Source organism: Pithys albifrons, chromosome 26 (assembly GCF_047495875.1).
Source record: "Pithys albifrons albifrons isolate INPA30051 chromosome 26, PitAlb_v1, whole genome shotgun sequence".
Classification (NCBI taxonomy): Eukaryota; Metazoa; Chordata; class Aves; order Passeriformes; family Thamnophilidae; genus Pithys; species Pithys albifrons.
Window position 1 is genome coordinate 3,706,738 of NC_092483.1, and position 22,354 is coordinate 3,729,091.

Consider the following 22,354-nt stretch of genomic DNA (forward strand, 5'->3'; position numbering starts at 1 on the left):
TTGCAGCAAGCGTGGGTAGTGCTCTTCTCAAATCTTCGTTCGCGAAGCCTAGCCGTGATGATGATTGTTCCAAGGACGCTTATAGCTAATAACTTTATATTAATACAGGTGGGACAAGAAATCTTTGCATGTCTGCCCCTCCTTTTCACATGACACCATGTTTGCCTCATTCAAATTTTGTCTTTGAAGAAGTGATTTTCCTTTAAGATGGCAAAGTGGTATCCTACATTCAATTCTTCTGAACATTGGAACCCTCTAAAAACAGATCAACAACACACTTGGAAATTATTATGAAGTCAAAAATTTGCATGCCACCACTTAGCCTGAAGCTAATTTTTAACAGCCTATTTATAAACCATATAGAACACTGATCTAACATGGAAAATACTTACCCTTAGTACCTTAAATATATGCTGGCACAAAGGTAATAAGGGGAGGTGGGAAGAAAGATAGTTAACACAAGCAGTACATAAGATCTTTACTGCATGTAATGAACACACAGGGTATAAAATAGCTAGTGCTTTGAGAGCACTGCCACCTAGAATAAATTTGGCATTATCACTGCACCCTAAACTTACAGAGGAACAGTCACAAAAAACTGCCCAGATTCCATGTTCGTAAAGGCAGTTGGCAGGATTTGATATTTTGAGGCTTTTGAATGTAAGAGAGAACTTGAAAGTTCACTACTGCTGACACACATCCAAGAACGTGCATGCTGTAATGGTGCCAGCACTAGTGACTTGTACCACAAATGTTTTTTGTCCCAACAGTATGAATTCAACAGTTGCCTTTAAAGAAAAAAATCTTCCAGGACTTCCTTTAGCAAACTAAACCTTTAAGTCCAAGAACTGCTCACCTAATTATGTTCATTAGACAAAGGCCTCCACCAATCCCTCAAGCCAAAATACATGATGGGTCTGTATCACATCTCTGCTGCTCAAAAGCAACAACTTAACATTGTGGTCCAAGCAGGGGTCATGGATGACTGTGGATGGGATACATCCATCCAGACTACACTTTCCTGAAGAGAAGGAAAGGCCATTCAATCAGCAAATAACACAGCAAAATACCTTCCCCTCCCCAACAGACATAAGATGTGGGCTGTTTAAAGACAGATGCAGACTGCAGTAGCTCTTGCTGTCTGCAAGTGGAGACATTGAACAAAACATGCTCCCCATGAGCATGGCTTCAAGGGTCCGTCAAAGTTTCACTGCTATCTCTGTGACTAAACAACTTCCAACCGACTTTATAGGAACGCCATAAGAACTACAGAATTATGTTCTCACCAGCACTGCTCACAGCCTCAGATCACATCTCTGAAAAACCTGAAAGTTGTCTGCACTCCAACTCTTTAATAAGGATATAATCAACTCCACGTTAGGTATTTTCAGCATTAGCTTTGTGGGCAAAGCAAAAAAATCAAAAAGTCAGTGTAAATAAGAGATATGTAACCCCCCTCCAAAAAAAAAAAACCCACCACCAAAAAAAAAAAACCCATCCACCTTCCAGACAGCAGTAACATAGAACTTTACCTCTAGAAAAGCAATCTTCAAGTTGTGATCTAGGATGCTATGGCAAATGATGATTAGGGCTCAAAAAGCAGAAGACAACACATCTCTTCAATTAAAGACTTTACACAATGCCAAGCATTTGCTAGAAGTGTGAGTGCTGATCAACTCCTGTCAGGTCAAGAAGACTAGCAATCCATGGCTGCAGGCCACTCTCTATCAGGTATGCAATCAAATGGTATTTGTCTTTCAAAGGATATCCATTTAAAACAAACTTTGTTCCTTTATGCTAAGAGTTTAACAGCTTCTCTCTTAGTACAATGTATCGTAAGAGCAGCAGTAAACAAAATACAAAATAGGTAGAAAAATCATGAGTGAAGTTAAGCCCAGGAAGAAGGGAGGGGTGGGGGGAAGGTGCTTTAATTTTGGTTTTATTTCTAATTATCCTACCCTGATTTTGACTGGTAATAAATTAAATTAATTTTCCCCGAGTCAAGTCTGTTTTGCCAGTGACAGTTATCAGTGATCTCTCCCTGCCCTTATCTTGACCCATGACCCTTTTATTATATTTTTCTCCCCCTGTCCAACTGAGGAAGATAAGAGTGGCTTGGTGGACACCTGGCAGCCAGCCAAGGTCAACCCACTACAGGCATGGAATATGGTAAGCCCCAAACTTTTGAGGGAGACTTAATAAGCTATATGAGCTGAGGGACACCAGCTGGGACCCTCATACTGCATCTCACTGAAGCAAAACTGTGAAGTGGGAATCATCAAGTCTACACTGGCACTAAAGAGAAACTGGAAGTAAATTCAAAATGAAAGGTAAGGAAAAGAGGATAATTAATACTCAAGAAAGTTGCTAGAGGTGGAACTACTGTCAAATAATTGAGCTTTTAACTAGTCATGCTGCCAAAACAGTCCAGCTAGTGTATACTAAAATGTTTAGAATGGAATATAAACACAGGCAGGCATCACATTCAAGCTTACATCCAGCCATAACAAAGGCTGGAAACAAAAGGTTAAGAGTATTACTAATCTACATTTAAATTTTAATAAACAAACCTTCATTCTGCTGGTGAACTTTGCAATCACATCACAACATTTGCAGGGAGAAATTATGCTTAGTTACTACAGTACAAGTATAAATATAATGAATGGGAAAGTGACTGCAAGTGAAGAAGAGCAACTAAACTAAATAAACCCAGATTAAACCTCCTGCTTTCATTAAAATATCCTTAAAGCAATACAGCAAGAAATAGGCTGCTTGTACATTCACAAAAGTAAATACTTAAAGACTATCAGTTATTTTAAGTAACTTCAAAGATGCCTTGCATGTCAAACAAATAAAATATGGTAAGTTGTTACAATTGCTATTTACATTCTTATTGCTAAGAGGTGAAATTTTCCATATTACATGTCTACAGCAAACGGCTTACCCTTAATTAAGAATCATCTGTCTCCACCAAAAGGAGATAACAGAAATTTAATAATCTGAAGAAAACTTCCAGCAAGACATGCTCATTTTTAAGGGAGAGAAAGAGGGGAAGAACCCATTTCTAATCAAATTTTTTTGTTTTGAAGTTCCCTCCTTCAGTTTGCTCTTTTTACCTTCAACTGGTGCAATGCACGCACTTTTTCCATTTCTTGTGGTTTAAGCTCACATGGCAACTAAGCACCATGAAGCTGCTTGCTCACTCCCTGCCCACAGCCCTGGGTGAATGGGGAGGGGAATCAAAAGTAAAACTTGTGGGTTGAGATAAGAACAATTTAATAATTGAAACAAAGGAAAATATAATAATTATAGCAATTAAAAAGAGAGAGAGGGGAATAAAACCCAAGAAAAGCAAGTGATGCACAATACGCTCATCACCCACTGACTGATGCCCAGCCAGTTCCCAAAACACAATCGGACCCTTCCAGTTAACTCCCCCAGTTTATATACTGGACATGACATTCTATGGCCAGTTCGGGTCATCTGTCCTGGCCATTCTCCCTCCCAGCTTCTTGTGTAGCTCCTCACTGGCAGAGCATGAGTCACTGAAAAGTCCTTGACTTAGGGTAAGCACTGCTCAGCAACAACCAAAGCATCAGTGTGTTATCAGCATTATTCTCGTACTAAATCCAAAACACTGTGCCAGCTACTGAGAAGAAAATGAACACTATTCCAGCTGAAACCATGACACCATTTACTGGGAAGTGGATAAAATCATACAAAGGAAGAAGACAGTAATCACTGATATAAACTTGGCAAGAGATTTATAAAATATTAGAAAATAACTACTTCCTGAAAAGAGTGTTTGGATTTCCATAGCCATACTTACAGTTTGGGAAAACCCAGCACAGGATGTCTGAAACACAGGAAAACCCAAAGTAAAAGATATTTAGGTAATTTCAACAACATAAAATATTTAACTGATTGAGTAATTTAAGATTGCACTCAAACAGTTGAAGTTTAAACTATGCAAAAACACAAGCCAGTATAGTTTTGAAACTAAACTGACCTTCCATCAATAAGCATTACACTTGTCCTAAAAGAGGAAACTGCCACTCCCATTTCCACTACTAGCTGTAGAATAATTTTCTTAGTTTAAAAAGGGAAAGGGAAAAAAATAAATCAGTGCTGCACTTGTACCAAATGAAAAATAGAACTAAAACTCCTAGAAAGGGAGAGCCTTTCTATTTGGCCATCAAGAAATTCTTAGGAATATTTATCTCTAACCTGCAGTACCCAGACCTTTAACAAGCTATAGTTATTCTGACTATTCAACAGATTCTAAATAGTGTTTTAGCATGTAATACATTATACAGGCCTCTATTAACATGCATGGAGTTGAACAATAAAATGCAGCATAAGACTTTTCTGTTCTTAAATTAGTGTCTCACATCCAGAACATCAAAATTTTCCAGATAACACAATCTGAGATAGTGAAAACTTTGGAAAGGCAGGGGGAAACAGAAAAAAAACCAGAACTGCACAATCAAGGGAACAAATGCAATCTAAGGAAGGAGGGAAAATTATACAACTAAACATAATTTTATTTGTCATTTAGATTTATTAAGCAAGTTACTGGAATTCAACATGCTGTGGTTTGACCTCCAAGACCAGGTTTTACAGTACCTAAGCTATTAGACCGAGGACCTCCACCCCCCCCACCCAAAAAAAAAAGCAGCATATAACTATTCTAGTTTTTACTGTCAAGCCAAGAAGCACAACTATCATTTGACAGAGAAAAAGGAAACTATCACAAAACTGTTGGGGCTGAAACTCATCTTACTGCAGTGAAGAGCTTAATAGGCTTAAGCAGCAAACTTTGGGCAACAGAGGTTGAGACAAATCTTATCACTTGAAAACCAATGTCCCTCACAAGGCCTGTTGATGTTCCACTAAAGTAAACAATAAATAACACGGTTAAAAGGACACCACACATCAGACCAGTGTGATCAAGCGAATGCCATTTATTACACACTGCACACAGTTTATTGCACACTGCACATTGCTACGTTCTATTGGCTAAATTGAACCTCACACCATCTAACTGCAAACTCTAATAGGTTATAATCCATATCTCACAAGTCCAGTGTTTTGGTGAACTCATCCTGACTGTTTTCAGTTATACCTCCGGAGTACTGTGGGAAACCCGAGGAACTCTCATGAGAAACCTCTGGGGAGTTGCTAAGAACTCCTAGGGAGCGACCTCTCCCCCACGTGACCGCAGCAGCTGTGGCCTTGATTATTCTTAGCTGCTTTCAGTCTCACAGGGTCTATATAGATCAGAATTGCTCACCTTTGATTATTCTGTACCAACATTCCACCATGAGGATTAGCATGTCTCCGGCTCCAAGATAAAAATTGACTTTAGGATGATGTTATCAAACCATGTTGAAACCCTTTGTTTTCTTTCCCCTATGTAAATCCCTGTTATAGAAAATATTAACCAATTGTGCAACCTAGCAGAAAACTATGTAATTCCCTAGTTTAACATAAGCCTTCCCCTGATTAACATGCCCGTCCTCCTCATTAACATGTCCTGCCCCCGAGACTCTTAAATTGCATATTGTGTGTTAAATAAAATATTCCAGTTTCTACCCCATATCTGTGATCGATTAATCTATAGACCTTTACAAATGGAGCCGAAACGTGAGGCGGAGGGGCCAGGCTTCTAAAATTTAGAAGTCCACAGAAGAGAGCCATCGGCATTGATAAGACAGCAGCTCTTCCTATCCCGGTAAGAGTGCATGGCAGAACTAGGAAGACAGAACGTGCATGAAGAATTGTCACACTGCGGCTGGACGGGAAGTGAGCTGCTATGAACTAGAATCGATTATTTTAAAAATAGACTTTGAAATGTAACAAGTAGCGGAAATGGGGGTTCAAATATCTTTGATCAAAACTGTGGGGGTCACCCTTTATTGGGGAAATGTAGATTAGCTTAGCGGTGGTCGAGGAGGCAGAGACACTCAGGCTGCAGTGTGATCAGAAGGCTCACCAAAGACAAAAGACTTTATTTTTAGCAACAGCTTCACTTTTATCTACTCCTGTATATAACATGCCAGTACACTATTGGTCAGTAGTTCACCTAACATACATGGAAAGATTCTACTGGTTACAAGGCATCCACATTCTACAGGTGCCTCTCTGGTCCATAAGGATGCACTCATCAATCACCTCAGACCTTAAGAGATCCACACACACACTGTCACCCCCACACAAAACTACGCTTATTTAATCTTGAAGTGCCTGCACGGCTCAGAAATAGAAGATCTGCCATTGCAAAACTTAGTTTTATGGACCCAGCAGAACCATCTAGAGGATATTTCTTTGCAAAACTTACTGCTGTGGGACGCTGTCACTATAGCAAACAAGTAGGCTGCTTTCCTGTGCTGCCGTTACACGCAGTGCAACTGCCTGAAGGAAAGGAACGCCAGGATAGCGGCGGCCCCTATGCACTGCTATTGCCAAACACCCCTAAAGTCCCTACTGGCCTGGGACCCTAGTGAGGATTTGTGGGATCCAGGCGGCGGAGGGCCGGGAGGGCCATGGGCGGCCAGCATGGTGTCCATGCAGCAGAAACGAGCAGTAAGAATGACCCCTGCCACGCCGAGCGTGCAGCGAGCCTGTAAAGCAGCGTGCGGTGAGACCCGTTCCTGCTGGCTTGGGACAGCCTGTCCCCACAGCAGCAAGCGAGCCCATGTGAGCAGCACAACGCCGGGAATGTCCCCCTACCACACACAGACGGCAGGCACCAAGCGGAGGCGATACAGGGGCTCTGAACGCAGAGCATTGGCGGCAGCGGGTGCCAGGTCGAATTCCGCCGAAAACCGAATCCTCGGCCGTGGCAAAGTTCTGATACAGCGAATTGAAAGGGCACTGTTGTAGCTTAGGGATGTTAAAGGGAAAAAAATTCTCTCCCTGGCACTAACTCCCCATTCCATTAGTTAACAAAAGAAGTAGTTAACCGCTACCAATTCCTCCTTGATCGTTTGGGTGGGGGGCAGACTGGAAGAAGGTGTGGCAACAAACGGGTTTGCTCTGTCTCTTTTGTTTCTGGGGACATTTCCATTTTAGCTCGGGCTGAACGCGGGAGCTATGTGTGTGCTGCTGTGGGAGAGATTCCGTTCTCCTGCTTTTCACTGCTGCTGCTGTTTAGCGAGCTCCTTCTTCTTTTTCCTTGCCACGTCTGTTCTCCTGGTTCAGCATTGGGGCCCCGGTCGCCGTTCCAGCTTTCACCGTGGCCGACAGTGTCGCGGCCCGCCCACCCCCGCCGCAGCAGCAACCGGAGAGAGGAGTCACAGCTGTTTTCCTCGGAACTATAATCATCCCTCCACTTCCACCTTTCCTTCTTCGTTTGGGACAAAGGACAAAGAGAGAGAGAGAATTCATCTGAGTGCTCACCGCTCGTCTCGGCTTTGCTGGGAAAAGACTGAGAATTCACCCTGCAGCTAGCCAAGGTGTGACACTGACACTGTCCATAAATATAACTTTTCCAGGAGGTATCTACCGTTCTGGGGGTTGTTCTCTTCCGGTTTTTTACTTTTGGTGCTCGGGAAGTAATTTGCTCTGGTCTGTTTACAGTTATATCTATGTCTGCATATATTTATATATATATATAGTAGTTAGGAACAGTTATCCTTCTTATATCCATTTTCTAATTAAAGCTCCTTTTCTTAAATTTAATCAAGAGTGACATGATTATTGAGGAGGAATACTCTCCTCTGCTTTTTGGTAAACCTTTTGGTTTTTAACCTCAAACAAAAACATTCTTTGGAGCCCAACGTGGGGTGGCTTCTGAACAAAGAAGGATAACTGTTCTTGTGCCACCATGTGTGTAGTGAGTTTAGGGTCCATCTGGACCATCCTGTATAATATATTGGCTTTTTGTTGGTACAAATTCATGCCAAAAGGAGTGGCAGGTTTAAGTCTTATCAACAAATCAATGAGTAAAACTCAAATAGCTGCAATTATTAGTGAGTTCTTACTTTGGATTTATGGTGCTATGAATTCAATGCCTGTGGGTGTCATTTGGATGGTGTTCTCAAGGCTGTATTCCTGCCCTAACCTAAATTGTTACCTCTGGGGATTTAGTGATAATATTACTGACCCTTGGGAAGGAACACAGGGGAGTGTTTTCTCCCAACCCTTGGTCCACTCCCCCTTCAGGTTTGCTACTAGATGCCAGAGATAGTTTGCTCATTATGGTTTCTATTCAAGTTTGTATCATGATGGCATACCTCATGTTTGAAGGTAGGGACAGGGTTTTTCAAGAATGAATTCAGAAGTCCAGCCCAGTGCAGGGAGGAAAGGAAGAGAGTCAAACCCCCAACGTCATAGTGAAGGGGGAAAAAGGAAAAGAGAGTTAAACCACTGACGTCACAATGAAGAGGGAAAAGGAAGAGGGTAAACCACCTGATGTCACAGTGACGCAGGACGGGGCTAAACCAGGAGGACAGTCCAAGCCTATGGAAGTTGCCCCTATCCAGAAAAGGAAATATAAGACCAAATCAGTCCGTCCAGTGGATGATGAGGGAGTAGCAGCACCTTCACAGCCAGTAGACCCAGAGCCAGAGATCATCACCGAGTCATTGTCATTTGATAACCTCCGTGGTTTGCGGAAAGACATTGTTGGACCCACGGGCGAGCCCATCCTGACTTGGTTGATCTGAGTTTGGGGCCTTATGGGTGAAACCTTACAATTGGATGGTGCTGAAGCCAGGTTTTTGGGGGCTCTGGCCCAGGATGCGGGTATTGAACAGGTGTTCGTGAGGGAATCAAAGCCCCTTTCACTCTGGGCATCACTTCTAATGAGTATAAGAGAGAAGTTTGTTTATAGAGAAATCCTGCAGGAACATCACATTAAGAAGACTTGGAAGACCATGGAAGAAGGAATTCTACGTCTGAAAGAAATGGCACTGTTAGAAGTGCATTTTGGAAGGGGCGGGCAAACCAGTAATGACCCTGAGAAGGTCAGGTGCACATCACAGATGTGGTGGACCCTTTCACACCAGGGGCCAGCTGAATACACCAATTTCCTGGCATTCATGTATAGGGAAGAGAACCAAGAAACAGTGGGCTCTATAGCAAATAATCTCTGGATATATGAAGGCATGACCCACAGCCCACTACAGGCCCGTGTTTCTGCTGTAGAGACATTGGTTGAGAGTCTCAAGATGCTGCCTGCAGAGGTAAAAGTGATTAGAGTGGAAATTAGGGAAATTCTCCAAGTGGCACCAGTGTGAATCAGAACCTCTGAAGTCAGTGCCAGATGCCCCCAACCAGAGGAAGCAGACAGACCTCACAAACCGAGATGTGGTCAAACATGGAGAAGACATGGGACGGTGGGATGGGAAACCCACCCAAGCCCTTGCAGCCTGAGTACAAGAACTGAAGGAGAATGGAAGAAGGGCAGTAAGTGCAGTCCCAGTTTCCCATGGGCAAGAATCTGACCCAATGGAGGGCACCTCCCAGATGTATTCATCAAGAAAAAGCTCTGACCGCTAAGACCAAGACCAGTGTTAGGGGGGCCCTGCCTCTAGCCAGGTAGAGGCATGAGACAACCGTGTCTATTGGACTGTGTGGATTCAATGGCCTGGCACGTCAGATCCACAAAAGTGTAAAGCTTTGGTTGATACTGGCGCTCAATGCACATTAATGCCATCAAGACGTGTGGGCTCAGAAACCATTTCTATTTCTGGGGTGACAGGGGGATCTCAAGAGTTGACTGTGCTAGAAGCTGAAGTGAGCTTGACAGGGAGAGATTGGCAGAAACACCCCATTGTGACTGGTCCAGCCGCCCCATGTATCCTGGGCATTGACTATCTCAGGAATGAATATTTTAAGGACCCAAAGGGAAATAGATGGGCTTTTGGAATAGCCACAGTAGAGACAGAAGGGATTGAACAGTTGAACTCATTGCCAGGTCTTTTAGAGAGTCCTTCTGCTGTTGGACTGTTGAAAGTTGAGGAACAGCAGGTGCCAATTGCCACCACAACAGTGCACCGTCGGCAATACCAAATGAATCGTGATGCTGTGATTACAATCCTTAAAATGATCTGTGAACTGGAGAGCCAAGGGGTGGTCAGCAAGACCTGCTCACCCTTTAACAGCCTCATCTGGCCTGTACGTAAGTCTGATGGAGAATGGAGATTGACTGTGGACTATCGTGGCTTGAATGAAGTTACCCCACCACTGAGTGCCGCTGTGCCGGACATGCTGGAGCTCCAGTATGAGCTGGAGTCCAAGGCAGCAAAGTGGTATGCCACTATTGACATTGCTAATGCGTTCTTCTCCATTCCTCTGGCACCAGAGTGCAGGCCACAGTTTGCCTTCACCTGGAGGGGCGTGCAGTACACCCGGAACCGACTGCCCCAGGGGTGGAAACACAGTCCCACCATCTGTCATGGACTGATCCAGACTGCACTGGAAAAGGGTAAGGCTCCAGAACACCTGCAGTACATTGATGACATCATTGTGTGGGGGGACACAGCAGAAGAGGTTTTTAAAAAAGGAAAGAAAGTCATCCAGATCCTTCTGGGAGCTGGCTTTGCCATCAAACGGAGTAAGGTTAAGGGACCAGCCCGAGAGATCCAGTTCCTGGGAGTGAAGTGGCAGGATGTACGCCATCAGATTCCGACGGAAGTCATCAATAAGATCACAGCAATGTCTCCTCCCACAAACAAAAAGCAACACAAGCCTTCCTGGGTGCCATAGGTTTCTGGAGGATGCATATCCCAGCATACAGTCAGATCGTAAGCCCTCTCTACTTGGTAATCCATAAGAAGAATGATTTCCACTGGGGCCCTGAACAGCAACAAGCCTTTGACCAGATCAAGCAGGAGATTGCTCATGCTGTAGCCCTTGGGCCAGTCAGGACAGGACCAGACATACAGAACATGCTCTACTCCACTGCCAGGAATAATGGCCTGTCCTCGAGCCTTTGGCAGAAGGTGCCTGGTGAGACTCGAGGCCGACCATTTGGATTTTGAAGCTGAGGCTACAGAGGATTCGAAGCCAGATATACCCCAACAGAGAAAGAGATCCTAGCCGCCTATGAAGGAGTTCAAGCTGCCTCAGAGGTGATTGGCACGGAAGCACAGCTCCTTCTGGCACCCCAACTACCAGTGCTGAAGTGGGTGTTGGCAGGACAGGCTGCCTCTACACATCATGCCACTAATGCTACCTGGAGCAAGGGGATTGCCCTGACCACGCAGCATGCCCGTATGGGAAAACCAAATCGCCCTGGGATCCTGGAAATCATCACGAACTGGCCTGAAGGTGAGAATTTTGGTCTAGCAGATGAAGAGGAAGAAGAGCAGGTGACACGTGCGGAAGAAGCTCCACCATGCAATCAATTGCCAAAAGAGGAAATACACTACGCCCTTTTCACTGATGGCTCCTGTTGCATTGTAGGGACTGATCGCAAATGGAAAGCAGCTGTATGGAGTCCCACCTGACAAGCGGCAGAAGCTACTGAAGGAGAAGGTGGGTCAAGTCAGTTTGCAGAGCTCAAAGCTGTCCACTTGGCCCTGAACATTGCCGAACGAGAGAAATGGCCAAAGCTTTACCTCTACACTGACTCATGGATGATGGCCAATGCTCTCTGGTGATGGTTAGACCGATGGATGAAAGCCAATTGGAAATGCAGAGGGAAACCCATCTGGGCTGCCAATATATGGCAAGACATCGTCATCCGAGTAGAGAAGCTGATCGTGAGAGTCCACCACATAGATGCACACCTGCCCAAAAATCGAGCCAATGAGGAACATTCCAACAACCAACAGGCAAACCGAGCTGCACAAGTGAAAGTATCACAGACAGATCTGGACTGGCAGCACAAGGGAGAGCTGTTCCTGGCTCGATGGGCCCATGATGCCTCAGGCCGTCAGGGCAGAGATGCCACTTATAAATGGGCATGAGACCGGGGGGTGGATTTAACTATGGACATTATCTCTCAGGTTGATGGGTGATGCAGGAAGATGGAGAGACACGATGTATACCTCAAGGGAACCTTATCTCTGGGTAAACGACTCATACTACTGTATCTGTAAACATTTATATATTTGAAAAGTTTAAGTTTGATGTAAAGTATTGGCATGGAAGAGAATTTGGGGTGGATAATGCTGTAGTTTTGAGGATGTTAAAGGAAAAATTCTCTCCCTGCCACTAACTCCCCATGCCATTAGTTAACAAAAGAAGTAGTTAACTGCTACCAACTCCTTTTTGATCGTTTTGGGTGGGGGCAGACTGGTGGAAAGTGTGGTGGGGAACGGGTTTGCACTGTCTCTTTTTTGTTCTTGGGGACATCACACAGCTCTGGCTGTGTGTGGTGCTGTGGGAGAGAAGTCGTTTCTCCTGCTCCTTGCTGCTACTGTGGAGTAAGCTAGTTTTTTTCCTGCCACTGCTGTTGCTACCTGTTCGGCATTTGGGGCCCCAGTCACCGCCCCAGTTTCACCATCGCCCACAGTGTCGCGGCTGCCCGCCCCACCACAGTAGCGACCCAAGAGAGGAGGAGAGGAGTCACATCTGCTTTCCTAGGAACTATCATCATCCCTTCACTCTCAGCTTTTCCTTCTTTGTTTTGGACAAAGGTCAAAGAGAGCACCGTTTGTCTCTGCCTTGCTGGGAAAAGACTGAGAATTCACCTCGCAGCTAGCCAAGGTGTGACACTGACACTGTCCATAAATATAACTGTTCCAGGAGGAACCTACTGTTTTGGGGGTTGTTCTCTTTTGTTTTTAGTTTTGGTGCTGGGGGAGTAGTTTGCTCTGGTCTGTTTACAGTTATATCTATAGCTACATATATATGTATATATATAGTAGTTAAGAACAGTTATCCTTTTTATATCCATTTTCTAATTAAAGCTCCTTTTCTTAAGTGATGTGATTGTTGTGGAGGAATCCTCTCTGCTTTTTGGTAAACATTTTGGTTTTCCCCTCAAACCAAGACAGGGATACCCCAGAACGGGAACAAGTATTGCCAACAACAGTACGTAAATAGGTAGAATGACTCTTAACAGGAGACTTTTCACCATAAAAGGCTGTGGTGCACTGTGGTGCAATGCCAACTTCCGGGTCATGGTTAGGACCCCTTCTGGTACCCCTGAGGTAGTTGCTAAAAAAGGTAGAAACTGCCCTATTCATTGTTTACCTTTATCCTCTCTCCCATGTTCCCAAACAAAAACCCTTGTTTATATCAACAAAGTTCTCTTGGCTGCTTTCCCGGTAATTGTTTTGTAAACAAAACTTTAGTTGGCAGTTCTCCTGGACTCTGGCAGCGTTCCTGGACACTGTTCTGTAAACAATAGATTGTTTACAAGTTGTAGCCTGAGTATGGTTGTATTCCAAGGAATTGTTTTCCAAAGCGAACCAAAACACCTGAAGAATATCCCAGCGGTGCCTCCAATTTAGTGTCTCAGTTTAACCTGGCCCACCCCTGCCAAGCTCAAACTGCCTTCCCCCTTTTTCCCCCACTCTTTCCAGCAAAGGAAAAAAAAACTGAAAAGAAACCGAAAACTCAAAAGAAACTGAAAACTCAAAAGAAACTGAACCAAATCAGAATATATATATATATATATTTTAACATTTACAACTACATATACAATTTGTACACACAATCAGGAGACCCCCAGGAGAAAAATAAAAATGGAAGAGGAACAGGAATAAGAAAGAACAAAACAAAAACAAAACAAATACAATCAAAAGCTGTAAAGAGGAAAAAAACTGACCAATAGACACGGTTGTCTCATGCTTCTACCTGGCTAGAGGCAGGGCCCCCCTAACACTGGTCTTGGTCTTAGCGGTCAGAGCTTTTTCTCGATGAATACATCTGGGAGGTGCCCTCCAGTGGGTCAGATTCTTGCCCATGGGAAACTGGGACTGCACTTACTGCCCTTCTTCCATTCTCCTTCAGTTCTTGTACTCAGGCTGCAAGGGCTTGGGTGGTCAGCAAAACCCACTCACCCTTCAACAGCCCCATCTGGCCTGTGCGTAAGTCTGATGGAGAATGGAGATTGACTGTGTTTTAGCTGCCGTGATTTTATAGCGAACTCGAAGATTTTTAACAGCTTTTCTTTTACAGTGGGGGGCAAGCAATGTTTCCCATCCATGATCATTCTACGTCAGTGAGCTCAACTTTCTTTCTAATACAGAAGAACATTTTGAATTCTATAATCCACTCTATCTTTGAGTATTTAGTAGGCTGTGCTTTGATAGCTCTATGACACTCTCTGGTCAGATCTGTCATTATCTCAACCCTTTGTGCCCACCCCCACCCCGTGTTGGGCACAAAAAAATCCCTGTTGTGGTTTAACCCTAGCTGGTAACTAAGAACCACGCAGACACTCACTTCCCCACATCCTCCCTGCAATAGGATGAGGAGGAAAATCAGGGAAGAAAAGAAAATAGAACTCGTGAGTTGAGAGAAGAACAGTTTAATAATTGAAAGAAAGTAAAAGATGAGGATTGATGATGATGATGATGATAATAGTAATAAAAAAGTGGGGGAGATAAAACCCAAGAAGGAGAAGTGATGCACAATACAACTGCTTACCACATGCTCACTTTATATACTGGGCATGACATTCTATGGTGTGGAATATCCGTTTGGCCAGTTTGGGGCAGCTGCCCTGGCCATGCTCCCTCGTAGCTTCTTGTGCTGCTCCTCACTGGCAGAGCATGAGACACTGAAAAGCCCTTGACTCAGGGTAAGCACTGCTCAGCAACAACCAAAACATCACTGTGTTATCAACGTTATTCTCATACTGAATCCAAAACACAGCACTGTATCAGCTACTGAGAAGAAATTAACTCTATCCTAGCTGAAACCAGGACAACATAGAAAGTCATTGAAGTATTCTAACAACAGTTTTCAAATATGTACTACACACTTGTATCTGGGCTTAATTGGATGCTAATACTTTTGGACTGTGCTTTGGCCAGCCACCTGTTGAGAGTTTATTCGTTTCCTGCCAAGTTATGGGAAAACAAGCGCTGATAAGCAAGAGCTTCATCCTTGAAGGCAGCATTTTGTATAAACTAAAATTAATTGGGCCCTCGCTATTGCCTGATAGCACTTCAAGGGCATTTGAAGGAGAAAGTGAAGAGGAGGCTGATGAAGTAAGCCCCCAGACCCATTTAATAAAGACCCTCTGGATTATAACACACAAGCACGGGGAAATTCCAATGCCCATACATATGCACAGAAGGAGTACCACTTACATAACAAGACCTCTGGCTGGGCAGTGCTGGCCACACCTGCCCAGGTAAGACATCACTGGCAAATTGGATAAAAAGCAGATGGCTCATGCTCTGAGTTTGCTCGCTTCACATGAAGGACAATGTTGTCTCTGGTGGGGACATCTGCTAACTTGTGAGCCTGCAGACACTTTGAGGATGCAGCTTCTGCTCTGGGGAGACTGGGCATTCTGGGGTCGGTAAGACAATCTCATAACACCTGGGTGAGCGGGGGTGTTATACATAGGGCTTATTTCCCTCCTTTCTCTCTCTCTCTCTCTCAGGTTCCCATTTACTTTGCCATCTCTTTTAATAAAATATTGTTTTGTTAAGCTTTCAGCAGTGTTTTGGTCTCAGTTTTGGCATCCCTCCGAACCCTCCCTGGAACAGCACTTTAAGAAAAGAATCCTAAAACCTGAGCATCTCTTACTCTTTATGGACAATACAGTTGAATAATTGCAAATCAGAGTAATTTAAAAATGGTACAAAGAGCTTAGAAAATAAGGTGGCCTCAACCAATTTTAAATTGCTTTCTATTCTTCAATGAACACATTGCATCTTATCCTTTGTGAAAGCAGTCTAAGCACTCAACTCTGCTGTATCTGAGTTGAATGTCTACTACATGCAAGACATAAAACTTATAACTGCATTATTTTGTAAGATTTTATGACCAGTACAGAACTGAAAAATAATTTTAAAAAATGTACTTGAATGAGTATAATAATTTATTATACTCAGTGAATTTAATTATTATTATTTTCAATGTTTAGTACCAGTTAAAGCTCCAAACGAAATGTTAAACACGGAAATATTATTCTGTTTGTGATCATGCAACTCAACTAAGCCAATACCTTTCTCCAGGAAGCCTCCCAAAGTGTTTAATAGCATCCATTAAAGAAATTTCTATACCCTAGGTTTCTCGCAGCAGCATGTCAGGCATCTGATTTCAGGGGAAAAAATTAATTTAACAATTGTGTGGTACAGCAATAGGAACAGCTCAAGCTGGTGCCTCCAGGGAGGGACTCCAAACAAAGGAATCCCTGGGCTTTTGTACCCTTACAACCTATGTACCAGTTCCAATGATGATTTTGGGTCTGTGGTCTTCTCGTTGTTCATTGGCTTCTGCAGGGTCTGTGGGTGATTCACCAGCTGGCGTCACAGGTCTGCTTGCCCTTTGTTAGGCAAAAGGACATCTGCCATCCATGGCACAATTTTCAGCTTACACTGCAGCTTGCACACAAGGTATATTTCTCAACACAGGCACTTTTAAAAAGGTAGCACATAACATTAAAAATGCTTTTTAAATTAAAGAAGTAGTTTCTACTGTTGGGTTTAGACTGGTAGACTCACAAACTGGTAGTCTATAAACTGAAGTACAAAAAGATCTGTTTGCCAATTATGAAGGCTGTAATAAACCCTTTTGTTTTCCTCATCGAAATAAATTTATTCTCAGCAAATGAACAAGATGAATTTTGCAACATTGCCGTACTCCGTTTGTGCAAGAGTTTACTTTCTATATGTCATTTAGCCTGTAAAGTGCAATTAGGCTGCTTTCTTATTATGCTGTTGTACTGAAGTTGTTATTTGTGTCTGGAGAACTGGATTTGGTTTCTGCAAGCACAAACTTCCCCCAACCTAGTCACACACACCAGTATCAGCTTCCTATCCAAGCAGAACATGCATTTTTCCTTAAGAAAGTTCTCAGAACATTGCTACTGAGTTTTAGGGTTAAATAGCAGAGTAAACAAACAACTCAAGAGTTAAAGCAGTCACAGAGCTAGATCAAGGGTTTGCTGCAATTGTTTAGATACATACAAAAACAATCATAGAATATCCTGAGTTGGAAGGGACCCACAAGGATCATTGAAGTCCAATTCCTGGCCCTGCACAGCACAACCCCAAGAGTCACACTATGTGCCTAAGAGCATTGTCCAAATGCTTCTTGAACTCTGGCAGGCCTGGTGCTGTGACCACTTCCCTGAGGAGCCTATTTCAGTGCCAAACCACCTTCTGGGTGAAGCACCTTTTCCTAATATCTAACCTAAACCTCCCCTGACACAGCTTCATGCCATTCCCTCAGGTCCTATCACTGGTCATCAGAGTGCCTGCCCCTCCACTTTCCTTTGTGAGCAAGTTGAAGACTGCAATGAGGTCTCCCCTCAGTCTCCTCTCCTCCAGGCTGAACAGACCAAGTGACCTCAGATGCTCCTCATATGGCTTTCCCTCTAGGCCCTTCACCACCTTCATGGCCCTCCTTTGGACACTCTCTAATAGCTCTAGTTCGTTCTTATATTGTAGCATCCAAAACTGCACACAGTATTCAAGGTCAGGCCATACCAGCACAGAATAGAGTGGGGCAATCACCTCCCTTGACTGCCTGGTGATGCTGTGCCTGATGCACCCCAGGGTATGGTTGGCCCTCCTGGCTGCCAGGGCACTGCTGACTCATATTCACCTTGCCATTGACCAGGATCCCCAGGTCCCTTGCCACAGCGCTGCTTTCCAGCCTCTCATTCCCCAGTCTGTGCATATATCCAGGGTTGCCCATCCCAGGTGCAGAATCTACCACTTCCCCTTGTTAAACTTCATGCGGTTGGTGATTGCCCAGCCCTCTATTTTGTCCAGGTCTCTCTGCAGGGCCCTTCTGCCTCCAAAGGAGTCAGCAGCTCCTCCCAATTTAGTATCGCTGGCAAACTTGCTTAGTATCCCTTCCAGTGCTGTGTCCAAGTCATTTATGAAGATTTTGAAGAGCACAGGGCCCAAGAAGGATCCCTGCAGAACCCCACTAGTGATTGGTCACCAGCCTGATGTTACCCTATTCACTATAACCCTTTGCACCTGACCCATCAGCCAGTTGCTCACCCATCACAAGATGTATTTATCCAGCTGTGTGCTGGACAGTTTGTCCAGAAGTATCCTGGGAGAAACAGTATCAAAAGCTTTACTGAAGTCCAAAAGATTAAATCAACAGGGTTTTTCTGATCAACTAGGTGGGTTACCTTGTCGAAAAAGGAAATTAAATTTGACAAGCAGGACTTTCCCCTCATGAAGCCATGAAAAATCTACTCCATAATTTTATCAGTCACTGAATTGAGACTGACATGCCCGTAGTTTCCAGGGTCATCCTTCTTGCATTCCTTGAAAACTGGGATGTTTGCCAGCTTCCAGCCAACTGGGACCTCTCCAGATTCCCAAGAGCATTTAAAAATGATTGAGAGAGGCCTTGCAATGACATCAGCCAGCACTTCAGTATTTTTGGATGAGACCCATCAGGCCCCATAGTTATAGGGATCCAACTGGAGCAGCAGATCCCACACAAGTTCAGGGTTGACTGGGAGTTGATAATTCTCACAGTCATGGTCCTCCAGCTCAGGGTTCTGGGACTCCCTTAGCCCATCATCAATGTTGAAGACAAAGGCAATAAAAGTGTATTGGGTCTGGCTGAGTTCATTTCCCCATAACAGCCCTCACAGTGCTGTGATTTGCATTGGTAGCTAGAAAGATGTTCATAACACACCAGTGTTTTGGCTGCTGCTGAGCCCAGCACCAGTACTGTAACATTCCTTCCCCAATCAAGGGCAAGATACTGGGAAGGGACACAACCAGGCCAGCTGACCCAAACTAACCAAAGGGATATTCCATCTCGTATGGTATCAGCTCAGATATAAAAGCTAAGGAGGAGGAAGGGGGGCATTAGTTGTTTACAATGTCTGCCTGCTGAGAAACCATTACATTATGCTGAAAGCCCTGCTTCGTGGGAAGTGGCCAGACATTGCTCACTGACGGGGAAGTAGAGAATAAACCTTATTATTTTCTGCTTTGCTTTTGCACACACAAACTTTCATTTTTGCTTTAGTAAAGTGCCTTATCTCAACCCATGGGCCATTTTCCATCTTATTCTCTTTCCCTTGTCCATCTGGGAAGGGGAGTGATAAAATGTCTTGGTGGGCATCTGGCATCCAACCAAGGTGAACCCACTACTACCCTTAAACATCTCTGACTTCTTTATGTCCCTGTTTGTGAGATGACCATCCTCATCCTGTAATAAGTTAATGTTATTTCTGCACTGCCTCCCCTACAGTACTGCCCAGCTCCAGCTCTAATTGAGGTTTGGCCGCATGAATTTTCTCCCTACAGTGGCGAGCAACATCTCGGTATTCCTCCCATGTCACCTGACCTTGCTTCTACTGCCCATACACTTTCCTGTTTTGCCTTAGCTCCAGAAGATCCCTGCTTGGCCAAGCTGACCTTCTGCCTCATCTGCTTGACTTGCAACATTTTGGAATTGCCTGCTCCTGTGCTCTTAGGAGTGACCAGCCCTGAGTTACCCAGCACCTTCAACAACATTTTCTCAGGGGACCTTACTAGCTCATTCACTGAGCCACTTGAAATCTGCTCTCCTCACATCCAGGGGTGAGGTTTTCCTTCTGTCACCAGAGATTTCAAACACCAGTGTTTCACAGTCACTGTGGCCAAGATGGCCACCAATTACCACTTCAGTCACAAGCCCCTCTCTGTAAACAAGCAACAAATCAAGGAAGGCACCTTTTCTAGTTGGCTCCCTTAGCATCTGTACCACGAATCACAGAATCATTAAGGTTAGAAAAGACCTTTGAGATCATCGAGCCCAACCTTGTCAACCAGACCATGGCACTAAGTGCCACATCCAGTCTTTCCTTAAACATCGCCAGGGATGGTGACTTCACCACCTCCCTAGGAAGCCCATTTCAGTGTCTAATCACCCTTTCTGTGAAGAACTTCTTCCTCATGTCTAACCTAGACCTCTCCTGGTGCAGCTTAAGACTGCATCCTCTTGTCCTATTGCTAGTTGCCTGGGAGAAGAGACTGACCACCACCTTGCTATGACCTCCTTTCAGATAGTTGTAGAGAGCGATAAGGTCTCCCTTGAGCCTCCTCCTCTCCAGGCTAGACAACCTCACCTCCCTCAGCCACTGCTCATAAAGCTTGTGCTCCAGTCCCTTCACCAGCCTAGTTGCCCTGGACATGCTCCAGCATCTCAACATCCTTCCTAAATTGAGGGGCCCAAAACTTAACACACTACTTGAGGTGTGGCCTCACCAGTGCTGAGTACAGGGGAAGAATTGCTTCATTAATCCTGCTGGCCACGCTGTTCCTGATACAGACCAGGATCCCATTGGCCTTTTTGGCCACCTGGGCACACTGCTGGCTCATGTTCAGCCTGCTGTCAACTAGTAGACCCAGGTCTGTTTTTGCCTGGCTGCTCTCCAGCCACTCTGTCCCCAGCCTGCAGCGCTGCATAGGGTTATTGTAGTCAAAGTGCAGGACCTGGGACTTGGTTGTGTTGAACCTCATACCATTGAACTCATCCCATCTATCCAGGCTGTCCAGGTCCCTCTGCAGAGCCCTCCTACTCTCCAGAAGATCGACACATACCCCCAACTTGGTGCCATCTGCAAATTTGATAATGGTGGACTCAATACGCTCATTCAGATCATCAATAAAGATATTAAACAGGACTGGGCCCAACACTGATCCCTGGGGGACGCCACTAGTGACTGGTCGCCAACTGGATGCAGCACCGCTCACCACCACTCTCTGGGCCCAGCCATCCATCCAGTTCATAACCCAGTGAAGAGTGTACCTTTCCAAGCTGTGGTCTGTCAGCTTTTCCAGGAGTATGCTATGGGAGATGGTGTGAAAGGCTTTGCTGAAGTCTGGGTAGACTACATCCACAGCCTTCACCTCATCCACCAGGTGGGTCACCTGGTCATAAAAGGAGATCAGGTTGGTCAGGCAGGACCTGCCTCTTCTAAATCCATGCTGGATGGGTCTGATCCCCTGATCGTCCTGTAGGTACCCAGTGATCACACTCAAGATGATCTGTTCCATAACCTTGCCAGGTACCAAAGTCAGGCTGACAGACCTGTAGTTTCCTGGATCCTCCTTCCAGCCCTTCTTATGGATGGGTGTCACATTGGCCAACTACCAGTCATCTGGGACCTCCCTGGTTAGCCAGGACTGATGATAAATGATGGAGAGCAGCTTGGCGAACTCCTCCACCAGCTCCCTCATCACCCTAGGAGGGATCCCATCTGGTCCCATACACTTGTGAGCATCTAAGTAGCTCAGATGGTCACTAACTGCTTCTTCCTAGATTACAGGGGGGCTACTCGACTCCCCATCCCTGTCTACTAGCTCAGGAAGCCAGTTGTCCTGAGGACGACTTGTCTTATTATTGAAAACTAAGGAAACAAAGGCATTAAGTACCTCAACCGTTTCCTCATCTTTGGTAACTATATTCCCCCTGCATCCAATAAAGAATGGAGGTTTTCATTGCCCCTTCTTTTGCTATTAATGTATTTATAAAAATGCTTTTTATTGTACTTTACAGTACTGGCCAGATTAAGTTAAAATTGTGCTTTTACCTTTCTAATTGTCTTTCTGCATGACCTACTGACATCCTTAAACACTTCCTGAGTTGCCTGCCCCTTTTTCTAAAGGTGATAAACACTCTTTTTTTCCCTGAGTTCCTGCAAAAGCTCCCTGTCCAGACAGGCTGGTCTTCTTCCCTGCCAGCTCATCTTCTGGCACATGGAGACAGCCTGCTCCTGCGCCTTCAAGATTGTTTTCTTAAAGTATGTCCATTCTTCCTGAAATCCTTTGTTTTAAGGGCTGTTTCCCAAGGTATTCTCTGAATCAGCATCCTGAATAGGCCGAAATCTGCCCTCCGGAAGTCCAGGGTAGAGGTTTTGTTGATGCGTCTCCTTGTTTTACTGAGTGTCGGGGTGACAGTGTGTGTATGGATGTCCTAAGGTCTGAAGTGATTAATGAATGCATCCTTAAGGACCAGAGAGCTACCTGTAGAATGTGGATGCCTTGTAACCAGTAGAATCTTTCCATGTATGTTAGGTGAATTACTGACCAATAGTGTACTGGCATGTTATATACAGGAGTAGATAAAAGTGAAGCTGTTACTAAAAATAAAGTCCTTTGTCTTCAGTGAGCCTTCTGATCACACTGCAGCCTGAGTTGTCTCTGCCTCCTCTGACCACTGCAAAACTAATCTAGATTACCCCGACAAAGGGTGATCCCAATAACTGAGTATTGAAAACTATCATTTCATGGTCATTGCACCTCAG

At 44.5% G+C, this 22,354-nt stretch overlaps 1 protein-coding gene across 9 annotated transcripts in view; it reads right to left on the reverse strand.

Annotated features, from left to right (window-relative positions):
- LOC139683048 (zinc finger SWIM domain-containing protein 6) overlaps positions 1 to 22,354 on the reverse strand; it is a 203,492-nt gene that overhangs the window by 145,428 nt on the left and 35,710 nt on the right. Inside the window, exon 2 of one of the 9 annotated variants that reach the window (XM_071577790.1) lies at positions 3,830 to 3,856. The exons of 6 other annotated variants lie outside the window; for them this stretch is intronic. Coding sequence is in view for 2 of the 3 variants with exons in the window: in XM_071577783.1 (XP_071433884.1) it covers positions 6,733 to 6,790 (58 nt within the window). In the remaining variant the exon portion in view is untranslated. Of the gene's footprint in view, positions 1 to 3,829; positions 3,857 to 5,293; positions 5,367 to 6,732; positions 6,815 to 22,354 lie in introns of those variants that run through there. 2 more of the 9 variants (XM_071577783.1, XM_071577784.1) reach the window with 2 other exon arrangements.